At 41.4% G+C, this 27,539-nt stretch overlaps 1 protein-coding gene across 1 annotated transcript in view; it reads left to right on the top strand.

Moving 5' to 3' along the window:
* Window positions 1-27,539, top strand: part of M1ap (meiosis 1 associated protein) — a 74,739-nt gene that overhangs the window by 10,086 nt on the left and 37,114 nt on the right. Inside the window, exon 3 of the mRNA XM_059258022.1 lies at window positions 11,412-11,580. Coding sequence (XP_059114005.1) covers window positions 11,412-11,580 — 169 coding nt within the window. The remainder of the gene's footprint in view (window positions 1-11,411; window positions 11,581-27,539) is intronic.

The following is a 27,539-nucleotide window of genomic DNA, read 5'->3' on the forward strand; positions in this document are numbered from 1 at the left end:
TGACTGTAGGTCTCTGCATCTGCTCCGATCAGCTGCCAGACGAAGCCTCTCTGATGACAATTGAGCTAGGCACCAATCTATGAGTATAGCAGAATATCATTAGGAATCATTTCATTGACTTTTTTTGTTTTGTTTTGGTTTGGTTTTGGTTTTTGCCAGTTGTATTTGGTTCTATCTTGGGTTTCTGAGCTGTCCTGCCTCTGGTTCCTGACCATCCAAGCAGTGTTAATATGCAGTTCTCTTGGCATGGGCCTCAAGTTGGACCAGTTATTGGTTGGCCACTCCCACAAGTTCTGCACCACCTTTACCCCAGCACATCTTGCAGGCAGGAGAGATTGTATGTTGAAGGTTTTGTAGCTAGACTGATGTCCCAGTCCCACTGCTGGGAGCCTTACCTGGTTATAGAAGGTAGCTGGTTCAGGCTCCATATCCCCCATTACTAGGAGACTTCACTGGGTCACCCTTGTAGATTATAGGGAGTTTCCACTGCACTAGGTTTCTACATCGTCAGCCCTCCCCATACACCCTAATTCTAGTCATCTCTCCCAAAACTCTCTCCCTCCATCTTGCCCCTCTCCTGAATCCTGCTGTCCCCATCCCCACTTGCCCCCAGTTCACCTGCAAAATCTGTTCTGTTTCCCCTGCCAGGAAGATCCATGCCCCCACCCACTCGAGCCCTCTTTGTTACTTAGCCTTTCTGGTCTGTGGATTGTATCATTATTTTCCTTTACTTAACAACTAATGTCCACTTTAAGTGAGCACACACCACGTTTGTCTTCTGAGTTACCTCTTTCAGGATAACTCTTTCTAGTTCCATCCATTTGCTTGCAAATTTTATTGTTTTTAACAGCAAAGTAATACTCCATTGTGTAAGTGTGCTACATTTTCTTTATCCAGTCTTCCATTGAGGGACATCTAGGTTGTTTCCAGTTTCTGGCTATTATGAATATAGCAGCTATGAACACAGTTAAGCAAGTGTCCTTGTGGTATGGTGGAGCACCCTTTGGGTATATGTCCAAGAGTGGTATGGCTTGGTCTTGAGGTATATTGATTTCCCATTTTCTGAGGAATATTGGTCTTTAATCAAATTTTGACTTAAAGAGACTAAATTTTCTTGGGATTAGCAAATGTCAAAATTGATGCTATTCTGATGCCAGGCTGAGACAATCTTTAAAAATCTTAAATAAATTATGGGTAGCTATTCTGTGGATACATTTGTGAGTGGGGGTTAAAATAATCTGTTTTGGTAACCTCTAGCTGCAAACACATGACTGGAAAAATAATAGTGTGGAGCTTCCCATTTCCAGTTTCACATGTAAATTGTTCTAACAATTATTAAAATGCTCTGCTTCCAAAAAAACCCAGAACTCCAACTTATGTAATAAGAATGTGTAATAAACCAAGCTTGGGAAATTCAATCATCCAGTACACATGAAACACTAATGGGTGGAAACTACCCAAAATTCTATTCCATGTGAAGGGCTGGAACCGGAAAAATGAGAACGTGCTGACACCTACCGGTCACTGAGCAAAACTCATCCCAAAAGGTAATTGGTTTGCATGCCACTATCCACTAGGACACTCACAGATCTGGTTTTACAGGTTTTTTCAAGACAGGGTTTCTCTGTGTAGCTTTGGAGCCTGTCCTGGAACTCACTCTGTAGCCCAGGCTGGCCTTGAACTCACAGAGATCCGCCTGGCTCTGCCTCCCGAGTGCTGGTATTAAAGGTGTGCGCCACCACCACCTGGCTGTTTTACAGGTTTGAACTGGAGCCTTAACCCTCAAATCCCCTGTCAGTTTACTACAGGAAAAGGAGGAATTCTAAACTCATCCTCTCAAAGAAGAAAGCCTGACTGGCGTTACATAATATATGATATAGATTGCTTGTTATATTATATATATATGGGGGCATTAAACTCCGAGCTTTGCACGTGTTGGGCTGCACTCTACCACCCAACTATATCACCAGTCCCACTTGGTCATTTATTTTTTAGATCTTTGGTTGTATAAATATCTCTCAATGGTCTTGCTTTGGCTTTATGTTGCCTGATTAGGTTTTATGATTATTCTGTGTTTCTGCACCCATCCTGTTGTGTACACCTGTCATTCTTCCTACACTCAACCCATATAAGTTCCCTCTTATCCTACCTGGTCCCCCCCTTTCTCATTCCTTCTCCCTTTACCTCTTCAATATAATTTTCCATGGCTTTCTTAAACTCTGTTGCTCCTGATAACATTCCAGACTTCACCCTTCCACCTGTTTTTCTCAGTTGCCCTAACACTGATCCCTGTCCTTACTCAGCCTGTCTCCTGGCCTCAGGAACTTATAACTTAGTGCATACAGTACTATCCTTGTTTCTTTGTATCCCAACAGTTATTGAAGTTAAATGAATGACTATGTTTTCAATATTATGATATTTACATTGTGTAATAGCTTCTACAGTTCCCACACCACCACTCCAAGATTGAACTATGAGTGGTGTTGTGGGTAGTGCCCAGCATCCCGGCACATGGACTAAGGGTTTAACTACTACACTGTATCACTCACAACTGACTGTGGAAGTATGTCACCTCAGCCCTACTAGTCCTGCCGAACATTGCAAATACTTCAACTGAAAAAAATACGGCTGAATTTTAAAAATTCCAACCAATGAAATAACTCTAGATACCCAAGTAACAGTGAAGAAATACAAGAAACATGAAGAAATCAAGACAGTGTAACCCCTCCGAAAAATGTCAATTCCCCAGTGATGGGTTCAGTGAAAGTGAATTAGATGAAATCCCACACAAAAAAATTCAAAAGAATAATTATATGAATGTGTAATAAATCAAAGAAGACACAAATAGACTCCTAAGTGAAATCAAGGAGCATGAGAATAAGCAATATACCATGGAGATAATCCACACCAATACTTATTGTAGCATTATCCACAACAGCCAAGTTAGAGTCAGTCTGGATGTCTCTCACCAGAAGAATGGATGAAAATGTGGTTTATGTACACAGTGGAATTTTGTTCAACCAGAAAGAAGAATGAATTACATCATTTGCAGAAAATGGATGTAACAAGAGATTATCAAATTAAGTGAGTTAAACCAGATTCAGAAGGACAAAAGTCACATTCTCTCACTTGTGGATCCTAGATTTTATACAGATAGATAAAAATCATATGTATCGATGACATAAAGTAGAAACAAAACTGTCTAGGAAGGAGGAGGACTAATGGGATGGGGAAGGGTTGGAAGAACGAGGGTTATATTCAACTCCTCCAAAACCATTCAAAAAAAAAAAGAAGGTAGAATAAAACATTTGGTATTAAGAGAAAAGAATTCACCAAGCTACAATTTGTGAGAATTATCCTTGTAGGGGATGGAGAGAAGGAAAATAATACAGGTTAGAAATATGTATCAATGCCTGAAAAGTGAAGCATATCAAAGAAGGTAAATGAAGACTTTTTTCTTAGTCTTAATTCATGAAACAGATGACATTTTGGTCAAAATAACAGCAACAACATGTTGGCTGTGCATACACACATATGTTTATAAGTAAGCGAAATCAGTGGTAGCAGTGATATAAAAGACAGGTGAAAAACTAGGGGTTTTGTTGCATGTTTCAGAGTTACAACCTATTCTGGCCTCAAACTTGCGATGTAGCTGAGGATGGTCTTGAACTTTTGATTCTTCTGACTCCACCTCCCCAGTTCTGAGATTATAGATATGTGACTTATAGATATGTGACACGATGCTTGGCTCAAAATTATTATCGTGGCATGCTTATACCACCTGTAACAGAGTAGTGTTATTTGAAAGTGAACCTGGATGAGTCATGAATATAAATACACATTGCAAGCTCTTGGATGACTGCTTTGTAAAGTTCAAAAAAAAAAGTATAACCAGTGTGCTAAAAATAGAAAAGAATTAAAATCATAGGAACTGCTTAACTAAAATCATGAGAAACACAGCAACGTGGCTCAAGGTAGGGTGTTTTCTAAGCGTGTAAAAAGCCCAGGTTCAATCCCAGCAGAGGAGAGAGAGAGAGAGAGAGAGAGAGAGAGAGAGAGAGAGAGAGAGAGAGAGAGAGAGAGAGAAGGAGGAAGAGAGAGGGAAAGTGAAACAGGAAAAAAGAAGGCATGTGTGACGGACATAAAATAGTGATAGTGTAGGTCAGTCCCAGTGTCACTAATTGCTTTGAATGTCAGTGACCTAGAAGGCCTAGTTAAAACATAGGGAATGTCAGAATGGACCAAAAGAAAGACTTGATTATGTCTACAAGAAACCCACACTAGAATTTGCTCAGCCACTAAAAGCGCTTGCTGCTCAAGATTGGGAACCTGAATTGGATCCTTGAAACCCACAGTAGAAGGAGAGAACAACTTCTGAGAGTTGTTCTCTGACCTCCATACTCACACCATGGCACGTGTGCACAGACAGACAGACAGACACACACACACACATACACACACACACACACACACATAATAAATAAAATAAATGATTTAATTTTTAAAAGAAGCCCACATTAAATATAAAGATAGAGATTAAAAGAAAGTGTGTGGCCATGGATCTCTGCATCTGCTTCCACCAGTCACTGGATGAGAGTTCTATCATGACAGGGTGTTCGGCCATCCGATCACCAGAGCAGGTCAGCTCAGGCACTCTCTCGACCATTGCCAGTAGTCTATAGTGGAGGTGTCTTTGTGGATTTCTGGGGACCTCTCTAGCACTCTGCTTCTTCCTATTCCCATGGGGTCTTCATTTATCATGGTGTCTCTTTCCTTGAACCTCCCTCAACTGAATCTACTAGGCTAGGCTGAGTCCCCAGGGGAGACCTTGCCTGGGAGGAGGTGGGAATGGGGGGTGGATTGGAAGGAAGGCTGGAGGGTGGGAGGAGGAAGGACAGGGGAATCCGTGGCTGATATGTAAAATTAAATTAATTATAAAATAAAAATACTTATTAAAAAAAGAAAGTGTGTGGAGAAAAACATATACCAGTCAAAGCAAGAGGAGTTGTATTAATTCAAGCAAAGAAACATCAGGGTACACAAAGTTATCAGGGACAAAGAAGAATATTACATAATAATAAGAAATCAGTTATTCCAAATGACGTGATAATTCTTTTTTATTTTTTAAATTTTTTAACAATTTTTAAAAAATATTTATTTATTATGGGGTGTGGTGGTGCACACCTTTAATCCCAGCACTCAGGAGGCAGAGGCAGCCAGATCTCTGTGAGTTCGAGGCCAGCCTGGTCTACATACATTCCAGGACAGCCAGAGCTACACAGTAAGACCCTGTCTCAAAAACACACACAAAATTCACGTGCATGGGTGTTTTGCCTGCACGTATATAAGTGCATTGCAAGCACACTCAGTGCCCAGCAGGCCAGAGCAGGTTCTGAATTCCCTGAAACTGGAGTTGTGGAGGGTTGTGAATTAAGCCCATCCTTGAAAGAACAGCCAGTGCTCTTAACTGCTGAGCCATCTCTCCAGCACCAATACAATGACTCTTTTTTTAATTATACGAAGATTTTATAGATTAAAAATAAACAGTGAGCCGGGCGGTGGTGGCGCACGCCTTTAATCCCAGCACTCGGGAGGCAGAGGCAGGCGGATCTCTGTGAGTTCGAGGCCAGCCTGGTCTCCAAAGCGAGTTCCAGGAAAGGCGCAAAGCTACACAGAGAAACCCTGTCTCGAAAAACCCAAAAAAAAAAAAAAAGGAAAAAAAATAAACAGTGATAAAGTTAGATTAGTCAAACATATGACACAGGAATGTAAATACTCCCACAACTTAGACATGACCATTTTACTTCAGCAAAATGGTATCGTTTGTCATATAAATGTACTGTTTGTTAGATTTTACATTTATAGTTTACTTATGTTCAATTTAAATTGGATTTCAGTTCAACACGATAAGAACTAGAGCCATATAGAATTCATGTTTTGTTTCAATGAATGCATATTTAAATAAAGTGCTACTAAAAGCAATTTCTGAACACTAGGAGTCCATAAGATAATTTTCTTCTCTATGTATTAAAATTTAAGATAGATGACACACTGCGGCTGTTCACAAAGTATTCTCCTTTGTGGTTGTCCTCAGTGACTGAGAATATGGTGACTTCTGTCCAAAGACAACCTTGAGGGGACAGAGGACTATTTTGAAGCTTCTGAGCCAGGGAGGCTCAGACACCACACTTAGGGTCCAAGACATGAAATTAGAGGAGTTCTGGTGTCCTCTGATGGAGGAAAATGAGGATGAAGACACGGAGGAAGCTATGAAGCATGAAGCTACGCAGAATTACAGATGTTAAGTGTCTTCCATGCCAGGTACAACCCTCACCACAATTCTGTTACCTGTGGTATATTCCTTGCTCGCTAGATGAGGAACTAGGGTTCAGGAAAATTAGTAGCTCATGTAACGTCACAGGGCTAGAAAACAGCAGAAGCAGGTCTCCTCACCATTGTCATTTCCACCATAGCTTAGCCTCTGGAAGCCACCAGTGAGCTCTGAGAGGAAGACCCATGATCAAATTCCCTGCCAGGAATCTCCAAGCATAAATTTTGTTAAAATGACCAGACCGGAACAATATTCATCAGCTCCCAAAGCACAGGAAGAATAGGCAAGAGGGCTGGATTATTGAATGGCTCACTTTATGCATCAAGTTGACAGGGCCATGGGTTACCTAAATAGCTATAGATAATTATACATTGTTCTTTTCCCCCTTTTATTGAAAATAACTTTTTTCTCATATAATATATCCTGATTATGGTTTCCCCTCCCTCTGCTCCTTCCCATTCCTCTCCACTTCCCCTCCCATCAGGTCCACCCCCTTTCTGTCTCTCATTTTACCCTTTGAGTGTTATAAATAATGCATCGTTGAACACTACTGTGCAAGGATCTGCTTGAGGGCCTGTTTTCAAAAGCTAAAATGTTTACACCTAGAAAGTAAATTGCTGAGTCATATGCTAATTGTACAGCTTACTTTTGAGAACATCCAAATCTTTTCCATGTCATTGTCAACTTTACATTCCTGTAAATAAAGCATAAATATTCTGTCTATTTTTTTTTTAAAAAAAAAAAAGAAAACAAACAGGCGTCTAAAGGATAATAATAAAATAAAAAATAATACTATAAAACAAAAACTGATACATTGGAGTAGAATGAAGAAGAAGAAGGAAAAGAGCCCAAGAAAAGGCACAAGAAATAGATGAAGACTCCGAGCCCCACTCATTTGAATACTCAGGAATCCCATAAAAACACTAACCTGGAAGCTGTAATATATGCACAAAGGACCTGTAGGGTAAAAAGAGATTGTGTGTGTGTGTGTGTGTGTGTGTGTGTGTGTGTGTGTAATAAAATTAAAAACTAAGATAATTTTTTAAACACCATGACATGATGTCATGATATCATAACATAATAATATAACAATTCTTATGTGAGAGTCTTACATAGATGCACAGTGTCATCTATGTGAGGCAAGAATGTAACAGAACTTCAAAGATGAACAGATGAATCCACTGTTTTTAATGGAAACCTCAGCACCTTCTATCAGAAATGGACAGATCCAGCAGGCAGAACAACCTATGGGTATAACTGAACTCATTAGACAAATCAAAAGGATTTAATCAACATCTATAGAATGTCATCTAAAAACAGACAAATGTATAGTATTCTGAAGCTCAAATGGAACACACACAAAGTTGACCATACTGTGGGCTGTAAAGGACTCCCTAGCAATTTCATACAAAAATCATATAGTGTCTGCCCTCAGACCGCAGTTGAATTAAACTAGAAACCAGTTCCAAAGATAACTGAAAAGGCCAAGTGTGGTGGTGTGCCTGTAATCCAAACACTAGGGAGGCAGAGGCAGGCAGATCTCTGTGAATTCAAGCTCTATGTAGAGAGTCCCTGTCTCAAAAAACAAGCAAAAGAAAACAAAGAGAGCTGAAAAGGTCAAAACACACGTATGTACACGCGCGTGGGGGCACACACACACGCACACACATACAATGAAGCAAAGGGGGAAAATCTCAGAAAGTTCAAAAATATTTTGAACTAAGAAGAAAACGGAAACACAACTTGAAATTTGTGGGATACAGTAAAAAAAACAGTGCTGAAAGGGAAATAGCACTGAATCCATATATTAGAAAAAAATTATATTCGATACTCTAAGCTTCCACTTTAGGAAACTAAAGATAAATGAGAACATAAAGTCCAAGTAAGCAGAAGAAAAAGAATAAGGATAGAGCAGAAATCAATGAAGTTGAAATTAGAAAACACTCATAAAATAAAATACTGATTTTAAAATTGAAAAAAATCATACATAGAAATTTTAAATGAATCTTTTTTAAACATTAAGTATGTATATATAGAGAGAATTAATTTTAAATGCAAATAATCCAAGCAATAAGCAAATGAGCTGAAAAGACACTTTCCAAATGAAGGAATGAGGCTAAAGACCTTAAGAGATGGCTCACCCAAAAAATCATACAAGTGGCAAGTGGGCATATGAAGAGATGATCTACATGATTCATTGTCACAAAATTACAAAAAAAAAAAAAAAAAAAAAAAAACCAGCAAGCACTACTGCCCTCCTATCAGATGAGTACAGTCCAGAACACCAATGATACCAAATGCTGACAAGGATGTGGAGCAACCGAAACTTGATCTAGTTTTAGCAGGAAGACAGTTGGATGTTCCTACAATGGTAAATATTGTCAACTTGACAGGATCTAGAATCACTTTGGGGACAAACTTCTAGTCATGTCTGTGAGAGAGTTTCCGGACTGGATTAACTGAGGGGAAAACTCACCCTAAATGTGGGTGGCACCATTCCGTAAGTCAAGGATCTGGACTAATTAGAGAGCAAGCTGAGCAGCAGCATTCATACCTCTCTGCTTCCTGACTGTGGACACAGTGTGTCTGTCACCCCATTCTCCTGCCATCATGCCTCTCCTCCATGATGGACTGCATCCTTTGAACTGTAAGCCAGAATAAATCCTTCCTCCCTAAAGTTTCTCCTTGTCAGATTTGACTTCAACAATGAGAAAAGTAACTAACATGGTTTCTTACAAAATGTAACTAAAATTTTATCATACAATCCAACACTTAGGGCTTTTGTATCTACCTAAAGGAGTTAAAGACTGTGCCCACACTCCCAGATGATTATATTAAGCTTCATTTATGCTTTCCAATCTTGGGAGCAAAAAAACAGTGTCTTGTCTTTATTTTAGGGATTTTTTTTATTTTGGAGACTTTCATATATGCATGCATACAATGTGTTTTGATGAAAACCACCCCCATTTCCTCCCCTCTAGCACCCCCCAAATCCCCACCACCACTTTTGCCTCCCAACTTCATATGCTCTTTTTTTTTTTTTTTTTTTTTTTGGTTTTTCGAGACAGGGTTTCTCTGTGTAGCTTTGTGCCTTTCCTAGAACTCACTCTGTAGACCAGGCTGGCTTCAAACTCACAGAGATCCGCCTGCCTCTGCCTCCCAAGTGCTGGAATTAAAGGCGTGCGCCACCACCGCCTGGCTCATGTGCTCTTTTTTTAAACCCAAGGTTCATTTAGTGCTGCCTATATATGTAAGGATGTAAGGCCATCTACTGGAGCATGGGCAGCCTCTCAGAGGCCACATCTCAAAAGAAAACTGGCTCTCCCTCTCCCAGCGGCCATCAATTGCAAATAGCTAGAGGTGAGACTTCATGAGCCCCTCTCCTATCTGTGCTGGGATTTTGGTGGCTTGTTCTTGTACAGATCTTGTGCATGCAGTCATAGCCACTGAAACAATTTCTCTTAGTAGATTAACGGATAATACATTGTGGTCCATCCAGACAATGAAATACTATTCAGCACCTAAACTAAATGAGCTATCGAGTCACAAAAAGGCATGGAAAAACCTTAAATGTACACTACTAAATAAAGGAAGCCAATATGAAAAGACTACATTATTTGTGATTCTAACTACACAGGACCCTGGAAAAGGCAAAATTATGGAGACAGTAAAAAAGGTGACTGATGAGCTAGGAATATAGTTTAGTGAGAGTATGTGCCTAGCAAAGATAAGGCCCTGGGTTCAATCCTCAGTATTCAAATTTAAAAAAAAAAATGCAGTGAAAGGAATGGGAAAATAAGCGAAGAGGATTTTTAAGGCAGTGGAAACATCCTGATGTTTTAGGTAGATGTCATTGTATGTTTGTGCAAACCCATAGAATGTACTACGCTAAGAACTTGTCCAAATGTAAACTATGGATTTGAGGTTATTATGACTTTTCAATTGACATGAATCACTTGCAGTAAATGTACTGATCTGGTAGAGGAAAATAAGGAGGGAAAAACTATTCATGTGTGAGGGCAAGAAGTAAGCATTATTGCCGGGCAGTGGTGGCACAAACCTTTAGTCCCAGCACTTGGGAGGCAGAAGCAGGCGGATCTCTGTGAGTTCGAGGCCAGCCTGGTCTCCAAAGCGAGTTCCAGGAAAGGCACAAAACTACACAGAGTAAACCCTGTCTCAAAAAACAAAAAAAAAAAAAAAAAGAAGAAGAAGAAGTAAGCGTTATTGTGTCCTTCTCAATGTTACTGTGAACCTAAAACTATTCTGCAACAGTAAAGCATTCAGAACTAACACTAACAATTGTACTTTCATCTACAGCCCTCTTTGCTAATTAAAAACACTTATATACAAAATAATTGCATATGTAATTGTCTTCCAGAGTCTCAAAATCCAAGGCAAAACTGATCATTGAAAACATTTATTTCAATGGCATAAAAGATCCTAATTATACACAAATGCCTTAATACTTCTTCAGGTCCAACATACTGGTGAAGGGTTAAGTACATTTTAGAGTCAAAAGAAATCATTTCTCTGGATCTGTGCTGAGAGAACAGATCCATCTGAGAATGCAATACATGGAACCACCACTGGGAGGGGCGCCATGGGCTCTCTAAAATGTAGGGCACATGTAGTGAGGGAAACCTCAGTACCCTGTTCCTCTGTTTTCCTGTGAAAGAAAAATATTTTGAGCAGAGGAAATGCTACCAGCATTTAAATTTTTTTTTTTTTTTTTTTTTTTTACCAAGGATGAATAAAAAAGACCAGAACACACTTATGGTTTCTTCCTGGTCATTGTCTAGGCACTACCTACAAACTATCTGGGATTACTGGAAAGGATTTTGATGATTAATTATTCTATCAGAATCGGTCACAGGGAACTTTATTTGTATCACTTCCTAGCCTGCTGACTAGGATCAAGTGAAGTTTTATTCCTAAATTGATTTAAATCTCTCTCTTTGTACTAAACACAACAGCTACTATCAAAGACTTAAAGGTCTGTCTTCCAGAATAGATTGTATGTTCCTCACTGTGGGTATCAACAAAGGCAGGCATCTCCATTATTGTCATGATTTCATCTTAGATTACTATCCTGACTTCTCAGCCTGGAAAAGAGGTGATCAGACACCTGGAGGAAGGGCTGAAAGACATAAACCTGCTTAGTGTCAGAAGGCTGCAAGTGGTGGAGATCACGAGAGACATCCAAGAGCATATGGACTCACCGTCCCCCATTGAAGAACCCAGCAGTGGTGGTAAGAATTTTGCTTTTTGCTGTTTCCCATGCTGGTCTTGATCTAGCAATCTTCCTGCCTCAAAAATGTTTATGTTGGGGCTGAAGAGATAGCTCAGTGCTCATGGTCAATTGTTGCTCTTATAGAGGACTCAGGTTTGGTTCCCAGCAACCACATGGTGGCTTGCAACTGTAACTCCAGTTCTAGGGGATCCCATGCCCCCTTCTGGCCTTGGTGGGCACTGGATATGCACATGGTACACAGAAGTACCTGTAGGTAAAACACCCATACACAACAAAAATAAAATAAACAAACCAATTATTTTTAAAGGGAAAAAAGTAGGGTATGATGGCCCATCCCTGTAATTGAAGCATCTGGAAGATGGAGGCTGGTAGCATTGGAAGTCCACACTACATAGGAGTTTGAGGCTGGCTTAGGCTCCATGTGACTGGAGAGAGAGAAACCCACGTTTTCAGATTTGGTGACATAAAACACTTAGAACAGTGCCTGCCATAGATAAATGCCATGTGCTGGTATTAATGGTAGGATAATTGAAGTATTTGTAGTGCTTTTTAATATGCCTGTTACTGAGAAAATTTCAAACTCTGGTAATTTATTGTTTTACTAAAAGGAATATGTGACCATCAAAATACTTTTCAACTTAGAAGCCTCTCTTAATCCCACCACCCCATTACAGGATTTTTAGTTTTGTACATTGCCACTTAGTTGTCCCTTGTCACATTTATGTCCCATAGGTGGAATCTGTGTAATTTTTTTGTTTTCATCTAACATAATATAAAACTTTTACATAGTTCTCATGGTCCTTCGTTTCTGGTTTTTGTCTATTTTTGTTCCAATTTCACTCTTAAGAGAAAATGAGAAAGTGTTTGCCCAAGAAATAGATACAAACTCTCACAGGGAAACCTATATGCTTCCTTCACCCTATGCTCTTTACATGTGAACCAACCCTGTATCGACAGCAAATTCCTAATGATCTTAATCATCTTAGGATCTAGGAAATTCTGCTAATTCTAGCACCCAAGACTGGCCTCGTAGATCATAGGAGTAATGTTGCTATCTTCTTTGGGGATTTTTTTGTGTTGTTGTTTTATTTTTTATTTGTTATTAGTATGTGCATTTGCACCTATGTGTGTGCATGTGGGCACATGCCTGTGGAAGTTAGAGGATAACTTTGGGGAGTTCATTTTTAGCAGGGTGTCTCTGGTTTCTGCTGTTCTGGGTAGTCCAAGATAACGGATGTGCAAGCTTCCAAATGATTCTCCTGTGGCTGCCTCCTAAGAATGCTGGGATTACAGGTGCATGCTACATCTTCCTGTGTGTTCCAGGGATCAAACTCAGGTTGTTGGGTTTGTGTGGCAAGTGCTTTTTACCCATTGAGCTATTTCACCGCAGAAGTAAGTCTTTTTAAGTTTTTTCTTCTTGTTTTCTTATTTGCTGCAGTGTTGGGGATCAAACCCAGTGCCTTGCACCAACATAAGCATTCAACACTGGGCTAAATCTCTAGCTCCTTAGAAATAAATCTTGTGGGTTGGAGAGATAATTTAGCGGTTAAGAGTGTTTGATGCAGCCGGGCGGTAGTGGCACACACCTTTAATCCCAGCACTTGGGAGGCTGTGAATTCGAACTCTGTGAGTTCGAGGCCAGCCTAGGCTACAGAGTGACTTCCAGGAAAGATTCCAAAGCTACACAGAGAAACCCTGTCAAAAAACAAAAGAAAAGAGTGTTTGATGCTTGTAGCAGTGTGAATGAAAATGGCCCCCACAGGCTCGTACACTTGCAAGCTTAGTCCCTAGTTGATGAGCTGTTTGGATAGGATTAGGAGGTGTGGCCTTGTTGGAGGAGGTGTATCACTAGAGGTAGGCTTTGACGTTTCAAGCCAATGCCAGGCCTAGTCTCCACCACCCCACCCCACCCCGTTCCCCCATCTCCCCACCCCTGCCTGCTACCTGTGTATCAGCATATAAAACTCTCAGCTATGCTCCAATGCCATGCCTGTCTGCTTCCCACCATATTGATCATGGTCTAACCCCCTGAAACTGTAGCAAGCCCTCAATTAAATGTTTTGTTTTAGAAGAGTCGCCTTGGCCATGGTGTCTCTTCACAGCAATAGAACAATAACTAAGATAATGCTCTTCCAGAAAACTCAGGTTTCCTATATCACTCACTATGACCAGCTTACAACCACCTTTAAATATACCTCCAGAGGATCCAAGGCCCTCTTCTTGCTTTCTCAGGCACCCATATACATATGGCATATATTCACACAGACACACATGCATACATATTTTTTTCAAAATGAAAGAAATCTCAACAGGGATCCATATTATGGTGCTTCTTGGGAGTGCCCAAAGCTTCATTCGTGTACTTTAAAGAAGTTAGAGTTGGAACACGATGGTAGATAAAACACTCAATATCATTAGAATTCAGTTCTCCCCAAATTGACCTACTAACATGATTCCAATCAAATTCCATCCGAGTTTTTTGTCGATTTTGTCTTGGCTTGGTTTGTCTTTTTTTTATTTTGAAACAGGGTCTTGCTGTGTAGTTCTGGCTGGCATGAACTTGTGGCAATCCTCCTGCTTCAGCCTCCTGAATGCTAGGATTACAAGTATGTACTGCTATGCCCAGCTTCATTTTGTTTGTTTTGTTGTTTTGTTTTGTTTTTTGCTTTGCCAAAGCCTAGGTTACATATCACCTAGGCTGCCCTGGAAATTAAGATTCTCCCATTTCAATCTCAGAAATTGTGTGCCACCACACCCAGCTCACTTTTTCTGTTGTTGTTGCTAATCTGATGAGCTAATCTTATGGAAAGTGTGTGTGTATGTGCGTGAGAGCACTCTTGTGCATGCATGAATCCAGGTTAAGGCACGTGTTAAAACTAAGGATTGCCTTGTCAGGTGTAAAGGTGATGCATAGATTTGTTAAATAAGACAGTATTGGGGCTTGTCATACAAGCCAACCATGGATCTTTTGCCTCACACGAATAGTGCTCTGGATATTACACCCAGCACTACACAAAATAACATACAACATCGTATTGACACAAGAATAGATGATTTGTTCTGTCTGGAGCAGATTTTTAATCCCAGAAGTAGGAAGTAACATGAAAACTTGATATGTGTTGTGGCTGCCATGGAAAAACAATGAAAAAAGATTAATCAATCATTCTAGAACTATCAACATTCCTTACAGGAAAAAGGGAAATTGGACCTTTACTTTACAAAATGTGTAACACTTTAAATGGATTAAAAACCTAAATATGAAAGATAGAACTTTTAGAAGGAAATGTGTAAGGAAAAAATTTCTGTGATGGTTGGTGAGGAGAAAAAGGAAGTATTTCCCAAATGAGACACAGAGTCTGCTAACGATGGAAGACTGAATAAGTGTCCCTGTGTTAAAAATCAGAATTTCTGTTTGTCAGAAGACACCATGAACAAAGTAGTCAGAAAAAAAAAATCACAACTACAGCTCTAACCCGTAAAACCAGTAAAATACAAATTTGGAATACAAAATTTGAGACATCATCATAAAGTGGAATGTCACAGTGACTGAACCACAGCTATGTAGAACAATGTGAGGAGTGGAGAAGCAAGGAACTAAAGACATCCAGACAATGGCGCTTCTTTAGAAAGCTCAGGGCATTAAAACAGTAAGATACTGCTTAAGGTAGTAAACTGCTCTCTAACAGGAAAAGGATGACAAGGAATGCAGTGTGTGGTGAGGCTTCCCCTGAAGATCAGAGAACAGCCAAATGACAGATCAGCACTGCTGATGCTATTCTTCAGCTCAAGTTAAACAAAAGACTTCATGACTGTCCGGTTATTGTTGAGTTTTTGGAGCTTACATGAACACACATAGTATGTCTTCATTTGCATATAATAAATTTTATAATAGCCCTCTAAAGAATGGGTAAGCAATAAATATGCCAAAACTAAAAAGGCCACAGCGATCAATATCCTTTGGCATCTTGATGGCATCTGTCCAGGTTGACAACCGTCTGCACTGATTGGGTATCTAAGTCTTGAACCAGTTACAAATCAACTTAACGAGGCTGCCAACGAGCCTACATTTCTCAGCCGTGTACACAAGGATATCAGGTTCCTTGGCTAAGTGCTCACAAGCCATCTGTTTAAAATTTCCTCCCAGAGTTGACCAGGGATCGATGTCAAGCTCCCTTGGAAAGGTATTCTAGCCATATGTGTTCTCAGGAAGCACCAAATGTTAACAATCCAAACAAAGAAGGTAGAGATTCATTGCTTCTTAGAAGACTCCAGAAGACCTAGGTGAGGACTGGGCCTCCGCTCTGTACGTCAAGCAGTTGTCAGACTCCAGTGTCTCAGGGAACAGGCCAGAATGAGCAGCTGCTAGTCGAGTTTGTCTTTGATAACTGCATTAAAGTCATTTTCCTGTGGCATTAAGACTAAATTAGAAGCTCTGTTGTGTTTGCTACCTAAAGATTTTTAACACAGACAGACATTTGTTTCATTAACAGAAGCCATGGTCTAAGAAAAATAGCAACCTCCCTTTCATAATTAAAGTAATAGGAATTTAGCAGAATATCTGAAGTTATTTGAAAATTGAGATTTTAAAAGTTTGGCCTTGCCAGTTTGAGGAATAATCTACACACCAGAAGTTACAGTCACTCAACACATACATGAGTTTTCATAGTAGTATACACCTGCACATCATCACCTCAGACAGGATAGGAAACACTTCCATCATGCTCAATAGGCCCCTCCTGTCTCATTGCAGTCAATCTCACTGGTTACATTTAATATAAGTAGAATCATACATATATACTTTTGTGTCCAACCTTTTTCATTCAGATATTGAGATTTGTCCATGTTGTTTATATCAGTTAATTTCTTTTCATTGTTGAGTAGTAATATTTTACTTAAATGTTATGTTTTGTTTAACTATTTTCCTGTTAGTGGACACTTTGGTTTCCAATTTTTAACTATGAATAAAGCTGGTATAAATAGCTATGCACAGACCTTTCTGTGTATGTATGTTTTCATTTCTCCTGAATTCTTATCATTCATTTTTTTCTCACACATATACTTTCAACCCATTTGTGTGTTTATATTTAAAGTATATTTGAGCCAGGCATGGTGGCAAATGCTTTAAATCCAGCACTCAGAGGCAGAGGCATGTGGATATCTGAGTTCAAGGCCAGCCTGGTCTACAGAGTGAGCTCCAGGACAGCCACGGCTACACAGAGAAACTCTGTCTCAAAAAAAACAAACAAAAATAAATAAATATATAATATAAATAATAAAATAAAATTATTAAGATAAATAAAACATTTGTTATATAGAACATATCTTTATATTCATTCTGATAACCTCTAAGTTTTATTTGTAATGTATGCTCCATTAATAATTACCTTAAGTATATGGTTCATTTTAGGTCTACCATTTTATTTTTTGTTTGTTTGTTAACTCAGTTTTTGCTGGTCTTTTTTCCTCCTGCTTTCCTGCCTTTGAGGGGTGTTTAAATATTTTTAAAATTGGGGACTAGAGAGATGGCTCAGCAGTTAAAAGACCCAAGTTCAGTTTCCTGCAACCACTTCAGGTGACTTACAACCACCTGTAACTGTAGCTGGAGTTTTCCTGTGTCCACCCAGATCCTGCAGCCGCTCAGACCCAAGTAAACACACAGAGACTTATATTACTTATAAACTGTATGGCTGTGGCAGGGTTCTTGCTATCTGGTTCTTATATCTTAAATTGACCCATTTTTATTAATCTTTAAGTTGCCACGTCGCTTGTGGCTTACCAGTACTTTTACATCTTGCTTCCTCTGTGTATGGCTGGCGACTCCTGACTCAGCCTTCTTGTTCCCAGAATTCTCTTCTCTGCTTGTCCTGCCTATACTTCCTGCCTGGCTACTGGCCAATCAGCATTTTATTTATTAATCAATCAGAGCAACACATTCACAGCATACAGAGCAATATCCACAGCATGTAACTTCAGCTCCAGGGGATTTAACTTCCTTTTCTAGCCCCCAAAGGCACCTGAATACACACAGAAAGACACACTCATACACATGAATATTTTTTTAATTTAGCTGGGTACGGTGGTGTATGCCTTTAATCCCAGCACTCAGGAGGCAGAGGGAGGCAGATCTCTGAGTTCAAAGCCAACCTGCTTTTTTTAACATAATAGATTCCAGGCCAGCAGGGCTATGTAATGAGACCCTGCCCACTCCCCCCTAAAAAAAAAAAAAAAAACAAAAAGCAAAACAGAAAAAGCATTTTAATTCTATTTTATCTATTGTAATTTAGAGATTCATCTTAGAATTTACATTTGAATTCACAAAAATAATTCACATTTTTTGCAGCTTCTCTGGGGAATTATATATCTTTTGTCTTTTTTACAACCTAATTAGAATTAATATAGTACCATAGGGCTTAAAAATCTATTTTTAAACTTTTTATAGCCTACTTAAAATTAATATAGCACTATTTCATGTAAAATACAGAAACTTCACAACTATGTAGGTCCATTTATCCCTCCTCAAACATATATTCTTTTACTTGTTAATTTGTTTGTTTGTTTGTTTTTGAAATGGGGTCTCGTAGACACCAGACTGGCTTTGAAATTAATATACAGCTGAAGATGACCCTGAACTCCTGACTCCTGCCTCTATGTCTCAAGTTCTTAGCCCTAGGGTTACATATATATTATTGTTTATGCTGTAGTTATCATATGTGTTCAGTGCTCTCAGAGGCCATAAAAGGGTATCAGATGCCCTGGGACTAGAGTGACAGATGCTTGTGAGCTGCCATGTGGATGCTGGAAGTTGCCCCTAATTGCTGAGCTGTCTCTCCAGCCCCTAGTCTTAAATCCTGGATCCTCCATCTTTACCCATATATTTTTGCCACTTCTAAAGCTTCTCATCCATTCCTAAGAGGCCAAGTTTCCTTTGGATATCATGTCCTTCCCCTTGAAGGACTTTGGTATTTCTTATAGCATGGCTCTGGTAGTGACAGTTCTCCTCATTACTATTTATCTGAAAATGTCTATTCCGCCTTTATTCTTGAAAGCATATTTGTCTCATACATAGAATTATGGATTGCCTGAGCTGTTTCAGTAATTTAAAGCTATTTCACTGTCTTCTGGCCTCCCCTGGTTTCTATCCAAAAGTGACAGCCCTTAAATCATTTTCAGCTATCTGGAAAGGATCATTTTTCTGACTGCTTTCATGAAATTTGTCTTTGTGTTTGTTTTCGGCAGCTTGATAATGCCATAACTAAGCATAGATTTCTTCTTAATTATCCTGTCTTAAGTTCACTGAGCCTCTTGAATCTATATGTTCTTTTTCAGGGTCTGATCATTTAGTTGTTGCTCTTAAAGACTTCTTTCTGACTGGACTCAGAAATAGAAGCTCTCAGTGAGGATAACCTACATCTTCTCGCATTCTGTTCTTGGCATTTTTCTTTGGCTTGCTTCATTCTCCTGGATAAAAGCTTAGCAGATTCTGCAGCAATCTCCTTGTTTTTCTGAATGTGTTGTTTCTTCAGAGCAATGTTGGCATCTGTGTTGCAGGACGGATAGAATGGCAAGACTCTGAACCTGGGTGCTCTGCTTCTGGGTTTACCTTCTTTGTTTAAGGGCTTCCTGACAACCTATTGGCAGGCATCATCTCTTTAGAGAGATTGAGTAGCTTCAGGATGCTGCTAGCCCTTTTGGGCTCCAACTGCTAAGGCACAGTAGTATCTGTCAGCCTGGGAATAGCCTTCTCTCCCTTTTGACCAAACTGAGAACTCAGACTGGCATCCACAGTGCCAAACAGACTTGTGCTTCCTCTCTCCAGCTCCCCTTGGTCTATAACGAGAATGCCACTTACTCAACAGCAGGTACACTCTGACATGAGTCAAGACACCTTGCCTCATGGGAAAACCTTTTTTTGCCATCCCCACCACTGATTCAGACAACGTAATCCTTCCACTCTTCACCAGAGCATTAGCAGCTACTTCTGTGGCCCTGTGCTCCTCATAGAAAGTACGAAGTTGGCACTCACCATCCACTTTGATGTGTTTTTCAATATGTTTATGATAGGTGCTGACTGGGAAGGAAATATACAGCTTCATCTTGACAAAGCTGACCGCTTAGGAGGCTCCAGGAAAAAGAGCTTGAGTCTATATGCTTTATTTTTCTTTTTAAGACAGGGTCTCACTGTGTAGCCTTGACTGGCCTAGAATTCAATTTGTTGATCAGACTGACCCCAAACTCACAGAGACCCACCCCACCTGCTTCTGCCTCCCAAGTACTGAAGTTAAAGGTGTGCACCACCATGCTTTACCAAACCTATATGCTTAAGTCTGTAACCTAAACTGAAATTTTTTTGCCATTATTTCTTCAAATATTTTTGAGCTACATCCTTTCTTCTCTTCTAGGACTCCAATTACCCATATGTTAAAGTGGTGTGTGCCTCTTCATCTGATTTGTTTGTTTGTTTGTTTGTTTGTTTGTTTGTTTTGGAGACAGGGTTTCTCTGTGTTGTTTTGGTGCCTTTCTTGTAACTCATGCTGTAGACCAGGCTGGCCTCGAACTCACAGAGATCTGCCTGGCTCTGCCTCCTGAGTGCTGGAATTAAAGGCATGCGCCTCCGCCACCCGGCTTTTCATCTGATATTATAGTGCTGGGAACTGAAGGTTTTGTGCATGCTAAGCAAGCTCTCTACCAACTGACCTGTGTCCCTAGCCCCCGTCTATGTTGTTCACTTTCCTTTCTTCGGGTCTTTACGTTGCTCGCTTTTTCCTCTCACATTTTTGGCCTGCTTTTGAGCCCATGTGAATATTTTTGTTTAGATATTGTATTTTTAAGCCCTTACATTTCCATTTGGTTATCTTTTATATTTTCTGTTTCTCTACTGACATTTCTTACATTCCTATTCATTGTGAACAAACTTTCAATTCCTCATTGAGGATGATTTTAATTATGCTGGTATGAAGTCCTTATCTGGTAGATGCAACATCTTTATCATGTTAGGGTTTGCATCTGTGATCTGTGTTTTCCATTGAGACTGAGTCACAGTTTTCTTGCTTTCTCTGCCAAAAACATTGTGGTTTTATTTTATGAATGTTATGATATAGAGATTCTAGACTCTATTCTGTTGCTTTGGAGTGATTTTTTTTTTTTTTTTTTTTTTTTGTCAGTTGATCATTTGTTAGCCTCAGACTGCCGCTCGTTGGTCCTATGGTGAGCAAACACTCAAATTCTCAGTCCCATTCTCTTTATACTTGTTTTGCTTGCTGTTGTTGTTGTTGTTATTTGAAACAGGGTCTCATTGGGTAGCCTTGGCTGCTGTGGAATTCACTATGTAGACTAGAATGGCCTTGAACTCACAGAGATCCACCTGACTGCCTCCTGAGTGCAGGAATTAGAGGTGTGCGCCTCCTTGCTTGGCCTCAGTCCCGTTCTTTAAGCCTAAACTCTAAGCTGTGTTCAGTTTGCCCCATATGTGTAATGCAAGGGCCAGCTGGGGCCTTGGACTGAGCATAAGCATGTCATTCAGTGCTCTCTGGCTCGGCCTTCTCACTTTCTGGAGACTCTGGTTCACCTGTTTTCTTCCTCTGACAAGGTCAGTGAAAGACAGACTGTTCTCTCAAGGTTTGGGCCAGGGAGACGGCTCAGTGGATGCTTATATACAAGCATGAGGACCTGAGTTTGACCTCCAGCACTCACATTAAAAGGCCAGACACTACAACACCTCCTATAATTCCAGAACCAGTGAGGTGGAGGCAGGAGGATCCCAGGGGTTTACTGGCCAGACAGTCTAGCCAAAACGGTGAGCTACACATTCAGTAAGAAACTCCATCTCAAAAATAAGGTGGAGAGCAATAGAGGAAGACACTGCAGTTGACCTCTGGCATCTGTACATGCAAGCATGGGACCGCACACCTGCACACACATATATGCCCTCCCACACACAGAACTAAAGGAATACATGTTTTTATTAAAACCTAAGCCAATGTAAGACTTGTCTCAGCAAGTAAAGGTACTTACTGCCAAGCTCAAAGACCTGAGCTCCATACCCTAGTTCAGTCTCTAGGAGAGAACCAACTCTTACCATCAGACTACCACAGGCACACCTACACACACACACACACACACATACACACACACACAACTATTGTTGACAAGATGAAAAAGGCGCTATGATGTCAAAGGACAACGGAAAACTGGCGGGGGGGGGGGGTGCTGGGATTTACAACACAGGACATCTAAACACAAAGTTGCAACAGCTCTTTTAGGGGGGAGTTGTAAATATCTTTGAAATTTTTATAGAGGTTTCTTTTGAGCCACCAGTTCCTCTTTTATGAATGCAGTGTCCTGAAAACACTCTTCCAGTGATGCAAATATGCACGGGCACATGCAGAATCACAGTCGTGCAGCCTAGGTGTGCATGCACATGCATCCTTCGGGATTTTCTTCAGTTTCAGAGACCTTTTCAACTTTTTCTTACTCAGCTTAGCTCACTAGGCAAGCTCGATGATCCGAGTTCAATCCCCAGATTGCACAGTGAAATTAGAACACTGACTCCCAGAAGTTGTGCTCTGACCTCCACACTTGTTCCCTGGTCCATGTGCAGCTGTGTGTGCCTGCTCGCACACATAAATAATGATGATTAATAATAAAATTTTAAGTGTTTAAAGGAGACAAGATGCTCTGCTGCAGTTGTTGGGGCCAGGCCATCAGACTGAATGTCTTCCCAGCCCTTTCCTCATCCACCCTTTCCTGTCTTCCTCTCTCAACATGGTGCCTGTGGAAACACTACTGCCCAGTCAGCTTTATGTTTTTGATGATCAGTTTACATTAAATACTTTAAAGTTGTGTGATATATAAATTAATGTCTGGGGGCTGGAGAGATGGCTCAGAGGTTAAGAGCACTGACTACTCTTCCAGAGGTCCTGAGTTCAATTCCCAGCAACCACATGGTGACTCACAACCATCTGTAATGAGATCTGGTGCCCTCTTCTGGCCTGCAGTCATATATGCTGTATACATAATAATAATAAATAAATAAATCTTTTTTAAAAATAAAAAATAAATTAATGTCTGCATGAGTAACAAAAGACTTTTGTTTTTGAAACAGGGTCTCTGACTGCCCTGGTACTTGGTACCTACCCCATAGCCAAATGCACAGAAATTCTGCCTCAGTCTCCCTAGTACTGCAGTTACAGGCACGTGCCACCATGGAGGGTTTTTAAATATCTCCTAACTAGTGTTTACCAAGCCAAACAATACTTACTCTGTTTGTATGTTTTATTGATATGGGAGATACGTGGGGCATCGCAGCCTCAGATGTCACCCTCCTTTGAGACAGGTTCTCTGGTGGGTCTAGAGCTCACCGGTTAGACTAAACCAGCTGTCCAGTGAGCCCCAGGTATCCTCCTGCCTCTGCCTCTCCAGTGCTTGAATTACAAGTGTGCACCACCACACCCCAGCATTTTCACATGGAATCTGGGGATTGAACTCAGGACCTCATGCTTATCAGGCAAAAAATTTTTGCCAACTGAGCCATCTCCCCAGCTCCAAATACAACTTTAGACTTCAGCATATTTCAATCGCTACTAAGCAACTTCTTTTACGTAGGGCTTCATTTTCTTTTAATAAAATGAAAATAGGACCATTGAGAACCATAGTTTAAAATGTTTTCTTTCAATTTGGATCATATACTTCATTGACATTTTTAGCACACATGAAAAAAGAAAAAGAAATGGCAAGGCTTTTAAAAGTGTCTAAAATGTTCGCATCCTTGTAGACTTCCGAGAGATAACTTTCATCTTTATGCCCAGGAGCTGCACGGTGCTTTCAAGTCTACAGTGCTCCCGGGTGTCCAGTGCCCTCATTTTCTACTCAGTGAGCTCTCAGCCTGGGCATCACTATCATTTCCAACTTACAGCATTAGTTACTTTCCTGTGGCTGGAATAAAAAAACATGACCGAGGCAACGTATAGAAGGAAGAGTTTGTTTTGGCTTATGGTTGCAGAGGGGGCAGAGTTCAAAGGTAGGGACAGCATGGCAGCAGGCACAGCAGCGGGCAGCGGACAGGCACCAGGCAGTGGACAGGCATCAGGCACCAGGCACAGCACCAGGCACCAGGCACAGCACTAGGCATCAGGCACAGCACCAGGCACCAGGCACAGCAGCGGGCAGCGGACAGGCACCAGGCACCAGGCACAGCAGCGGGCAGTGGACATGCACCAGGCACTAGGCACAGCAGCAGGCAGCAGGCACAGCAGCAGGCAGTTGGACATGCACCAGGCAGCAGGCACAGCAGCGGGCAGTGGACATGCACCAGGCACTAGGCACAGCAGCAGGCAGCAGGCACAGCAGCAGGCAGTTGGACATGCACCAGGCAGCAGGCACAGCAGCAGGCAGTTGGACATGCACCAGGCAGCAGGCACAGCAGCAGGCAGTTGGACATGCACCAGGCAGCAGGCACAGCAGCGGGCAGCGGACAGGCACCAGGCACCAGGCACAGCAGCGGGCAGTGGACATGCACCAGGCACTAGGCACAGCAGCAGGCAGCAGGCACAGCACCAGGCAGCAGGCACAGCAGCAGGCAGTTGGACATGCACCAGGCAGCAGGCACAGCACCAGGCATGGCAACAGGAGAGCTCATATCTTCAACCACAACCACAAAGCAGAAAGGACAATCTGGCAGTAGATCCAGGCCTTAAGCTCTTCAAGCCCACTCCAGTGACACACTTCCTCCAGCAATGCCACATTTCCTAAACCTCCCCAAATAACGCCACTAACTGAGGACCAAGTATTCAAATGCCTTAGACTGTAGGGGGCATCCATTCAAACCAGCACACAGATGTAAGAGTTGAAGTGACAGAGGCCAAGTAACTGGCCTGAGGTCACAGAGAAACTATTCAGCAGCCTGGCATTGAAGCATTTACTGAACCCTGCTGTGTGCCAGGCACTAGGCTAGTCCCGGTGACATGGGGATGGACAAGGTACCAGGGGTGACACACAGCAGTGTATATATATATATATATATATATATATATATATATATATATATATATATATATATATATCACATATATATATATCACATATATATATATATATATATATATATATATATATATATATATACACTCTGGTCTGGCTAAAGCCCCTCTGACTACATCTGTAGCATCCAGAGTAGGCACAGTCACAGAACCCAGTGCAGGGTTAGCTGCCAGGGAATACTCATAAGACTACTAAAGGACAGTCCCCATGTGTTCCCTTAAAACACACAAACCAAAGAACAAGAGATTCAGGGACTAGGGAGATGACGTAGTGGTTGTCACTAAGCCTGATGACCTGAGTCTGACCTCTCAGACCCACATGGTGGAAGGAGGGGACTGACTCCTGCAGGTTGTCCTCGGACTGCCACACATATGCACGTGTGCATGCACACATGCACACACAACACACACACACACACATACACACAAAATAAATAATTTTTTAAAAGAGAGCTTCAGGGGCTAGAACTATGGCTTACTGGCTAAAAGTATGTCAAGCCCCTGCAGAGGATGGGAGTTCAATTCCCAGAACCCATATCAGGTGACTCATAACCACACATGATTTCAGATTCGGGAGATCTAATGCCTCAGGCCTCCACAGGCACCTTCATTTACAAGCACACATCCCCATGTACACAAGTATACAAAATAATAATAAATGTTGGCTGATATCTTAAGGCCGACAGAGACTTTCTGAGAATCTGGTAAAGGCTTCCCCTACCCAAACGCACCTTCACACACACTGATGACGCTGTATGCAATTTCAGAGGGTTCTCACTCATGACTCCCAAGAGCAGGCCACATCAGGGCTCTTGGTAGAACAGGGCTGATCTCTAGGACCTTGTGGGAGTACTTATGAGCTGCAGGACTGTTTGGGAGTTCCATTTTCTTGGAACCACCTAAGGCCCACTAACCTAGACATTTTATGTCAAGAAAAATACAGTCATCTAATACACGTGTAGAATCCCATCAAAAACAAACTTCAGAGGGCTGGAGAGAGACCTCAGTGGTAAGGGGCTCTCGCCCTTCCAAAGGTCAGGGGTTGCTTCTCAGCACCCACCTGACAGCTCATGGTAGTCTGTAAATGCAAGTCCACGGCTTCTGCACCCCCTCCCCCAACACGAAACACATACATACTTTCAGGTATACACACATACCCAGAAAATAAAATATTTTAAAAGATACGCTAGAGTTGTGTGATACTGCTTTAGAGTTATTTAGGCTGTAGGCATTATTTGACCCCCCTGCTACCCCACCTCCAACCCCCAACCCCCCCTTCAGAGCTTAATGAGCTCCGTGAAGGCTGTCACTGCTTGTGACCACTAGGGGGCAGAATAGGTCCACACATAGACTATGGATGCGGCCTCCTGTGGAGACAATGACTCAGGCGAGGCTACCGAACAATTTAGCTGTAGTTTCACTCAGGCACCCTGTCAAGGGGGCCTGTTTCATCAGTTTCATCACACACAGAATGCCCTGCCTTCTAGCCAACGTGGGAGCTGCTCTTCAGCATCCAAGAACAATATTTTCTCTCCAACTCCCAGGTTTAGCACGTTTAGTTATATGTATGAGTAACACTGCAGCAGGTGCTGGTGTTCTTACATATGATGAGGCAGAAGCCAAGGACAACAACCAAAAAAAAAAGTTTCAAGAAAAATGAAAGCACTTTTTTTTTTTTTTTTTTTTTTTGACCTATGAGAGTGACTCATTCTGTAGATGAGAGAAGAGGGAATGGGCTGGGCATGTAGCTCAGTTACTAGCATGCTTATCTTAGACACACAAAGCCCTGGGCTTGGCCCTCAGCACCACATAAACTGGCTACAGTGGCGAATGCCAATCCCTATCATCCCCACACCCAGACAGTGAAGACGGGAAGATGAGAAGTTCAAGATCACGTGGCTACATGATGGGTGTGAGACCAACCTGGTCCATATGAGACCCTGTTTTATCTCAGCGTAACAGTGAGAGGGGGAGGAGGAGAAAGGAGAAGAGGAGGAGGAGGAAAGTTGGACCTACTGCATGCTATTTATAAACATCTCACACTGTGGTGCTCCATGGCAACTAGGAAATAGGTTAGTGTCCTCACCCCAGAACACACAACTAACAATATTCAAAGGCACCATTCAAGTCCTGGTCTTTCCACTAAATCTCACTGCCTTTCATAGACTCAGGAGAAGAGACCCTTCAGAAGAAATAAATGTGTATGATTACCTTGAGAGTATAACACAAGAGTATTAACATCATGAGTGTGATTAACACTGTATAAATGAAGCCCACAGACATCCAGTCAGTCCTAATTAAAGCAGACAAAGGAAGACAATTTCAACATAGCTCCTGGACGAAGTTCTGAGTCAAATGCTGGAGGAGGCGCATGCCATGGATTAACAGAGTAATAAAAGTCCTAAGGAAGGAAGGAAGTCATGTGACAGGGAGACTAACTTAGCTGAAGCAGAGGAGTCACAGGAAAAACAAAGGGAGGCCCTGAACTGGGGGATGGGGAGGGTGTAGGAGAAAAGAAGGCTTCATTTAAATGGAGAAGACCAAATGTGTCCCCCAATCACAACTGTGACTACACAGAATGTAAAATGAACTATACGCCTGCCAACATCCCCTACAAACAGAGGGTGGATCAGGACATTTGAACTTGATCTTGAAAAACAGGACGTCAACAGGTAGTAATGAGGAGGAACAGCCTAGGCCATCACAGAGGAAGAGGAGGGTGGGATCTCTGAGGAACGGTGGGTCATACCAAGTGCTCCAAGGTGACTAGGTGACAGTAGAGTCGAACATGAGTCCTTTGGAAGAACAGCCAGTGCTCCTAACGGAGGAGCCATCTCTATCTTGTCCCTGAAAGGATACCACTCCTTCTGAGACAGCGATATGAAGACTCAGACCTGAAGCGCAACACCACTGTGGAGACAAC

This window comes from Peromyscus eremicus, chromosome 3, assembly GCF_949786415.1.
Source record: "Peromyscus eremicus chromosome 3, PerEre_H2_v1, whole genome shotgun sequence".
In the NCBI taxonomy this organism is placed as follows: Eukaryota; Metazoa; Chordata; class Mammalia; order Rodentia; family Cricetidae; genus Peromyscus; species Peromyscus eremicus.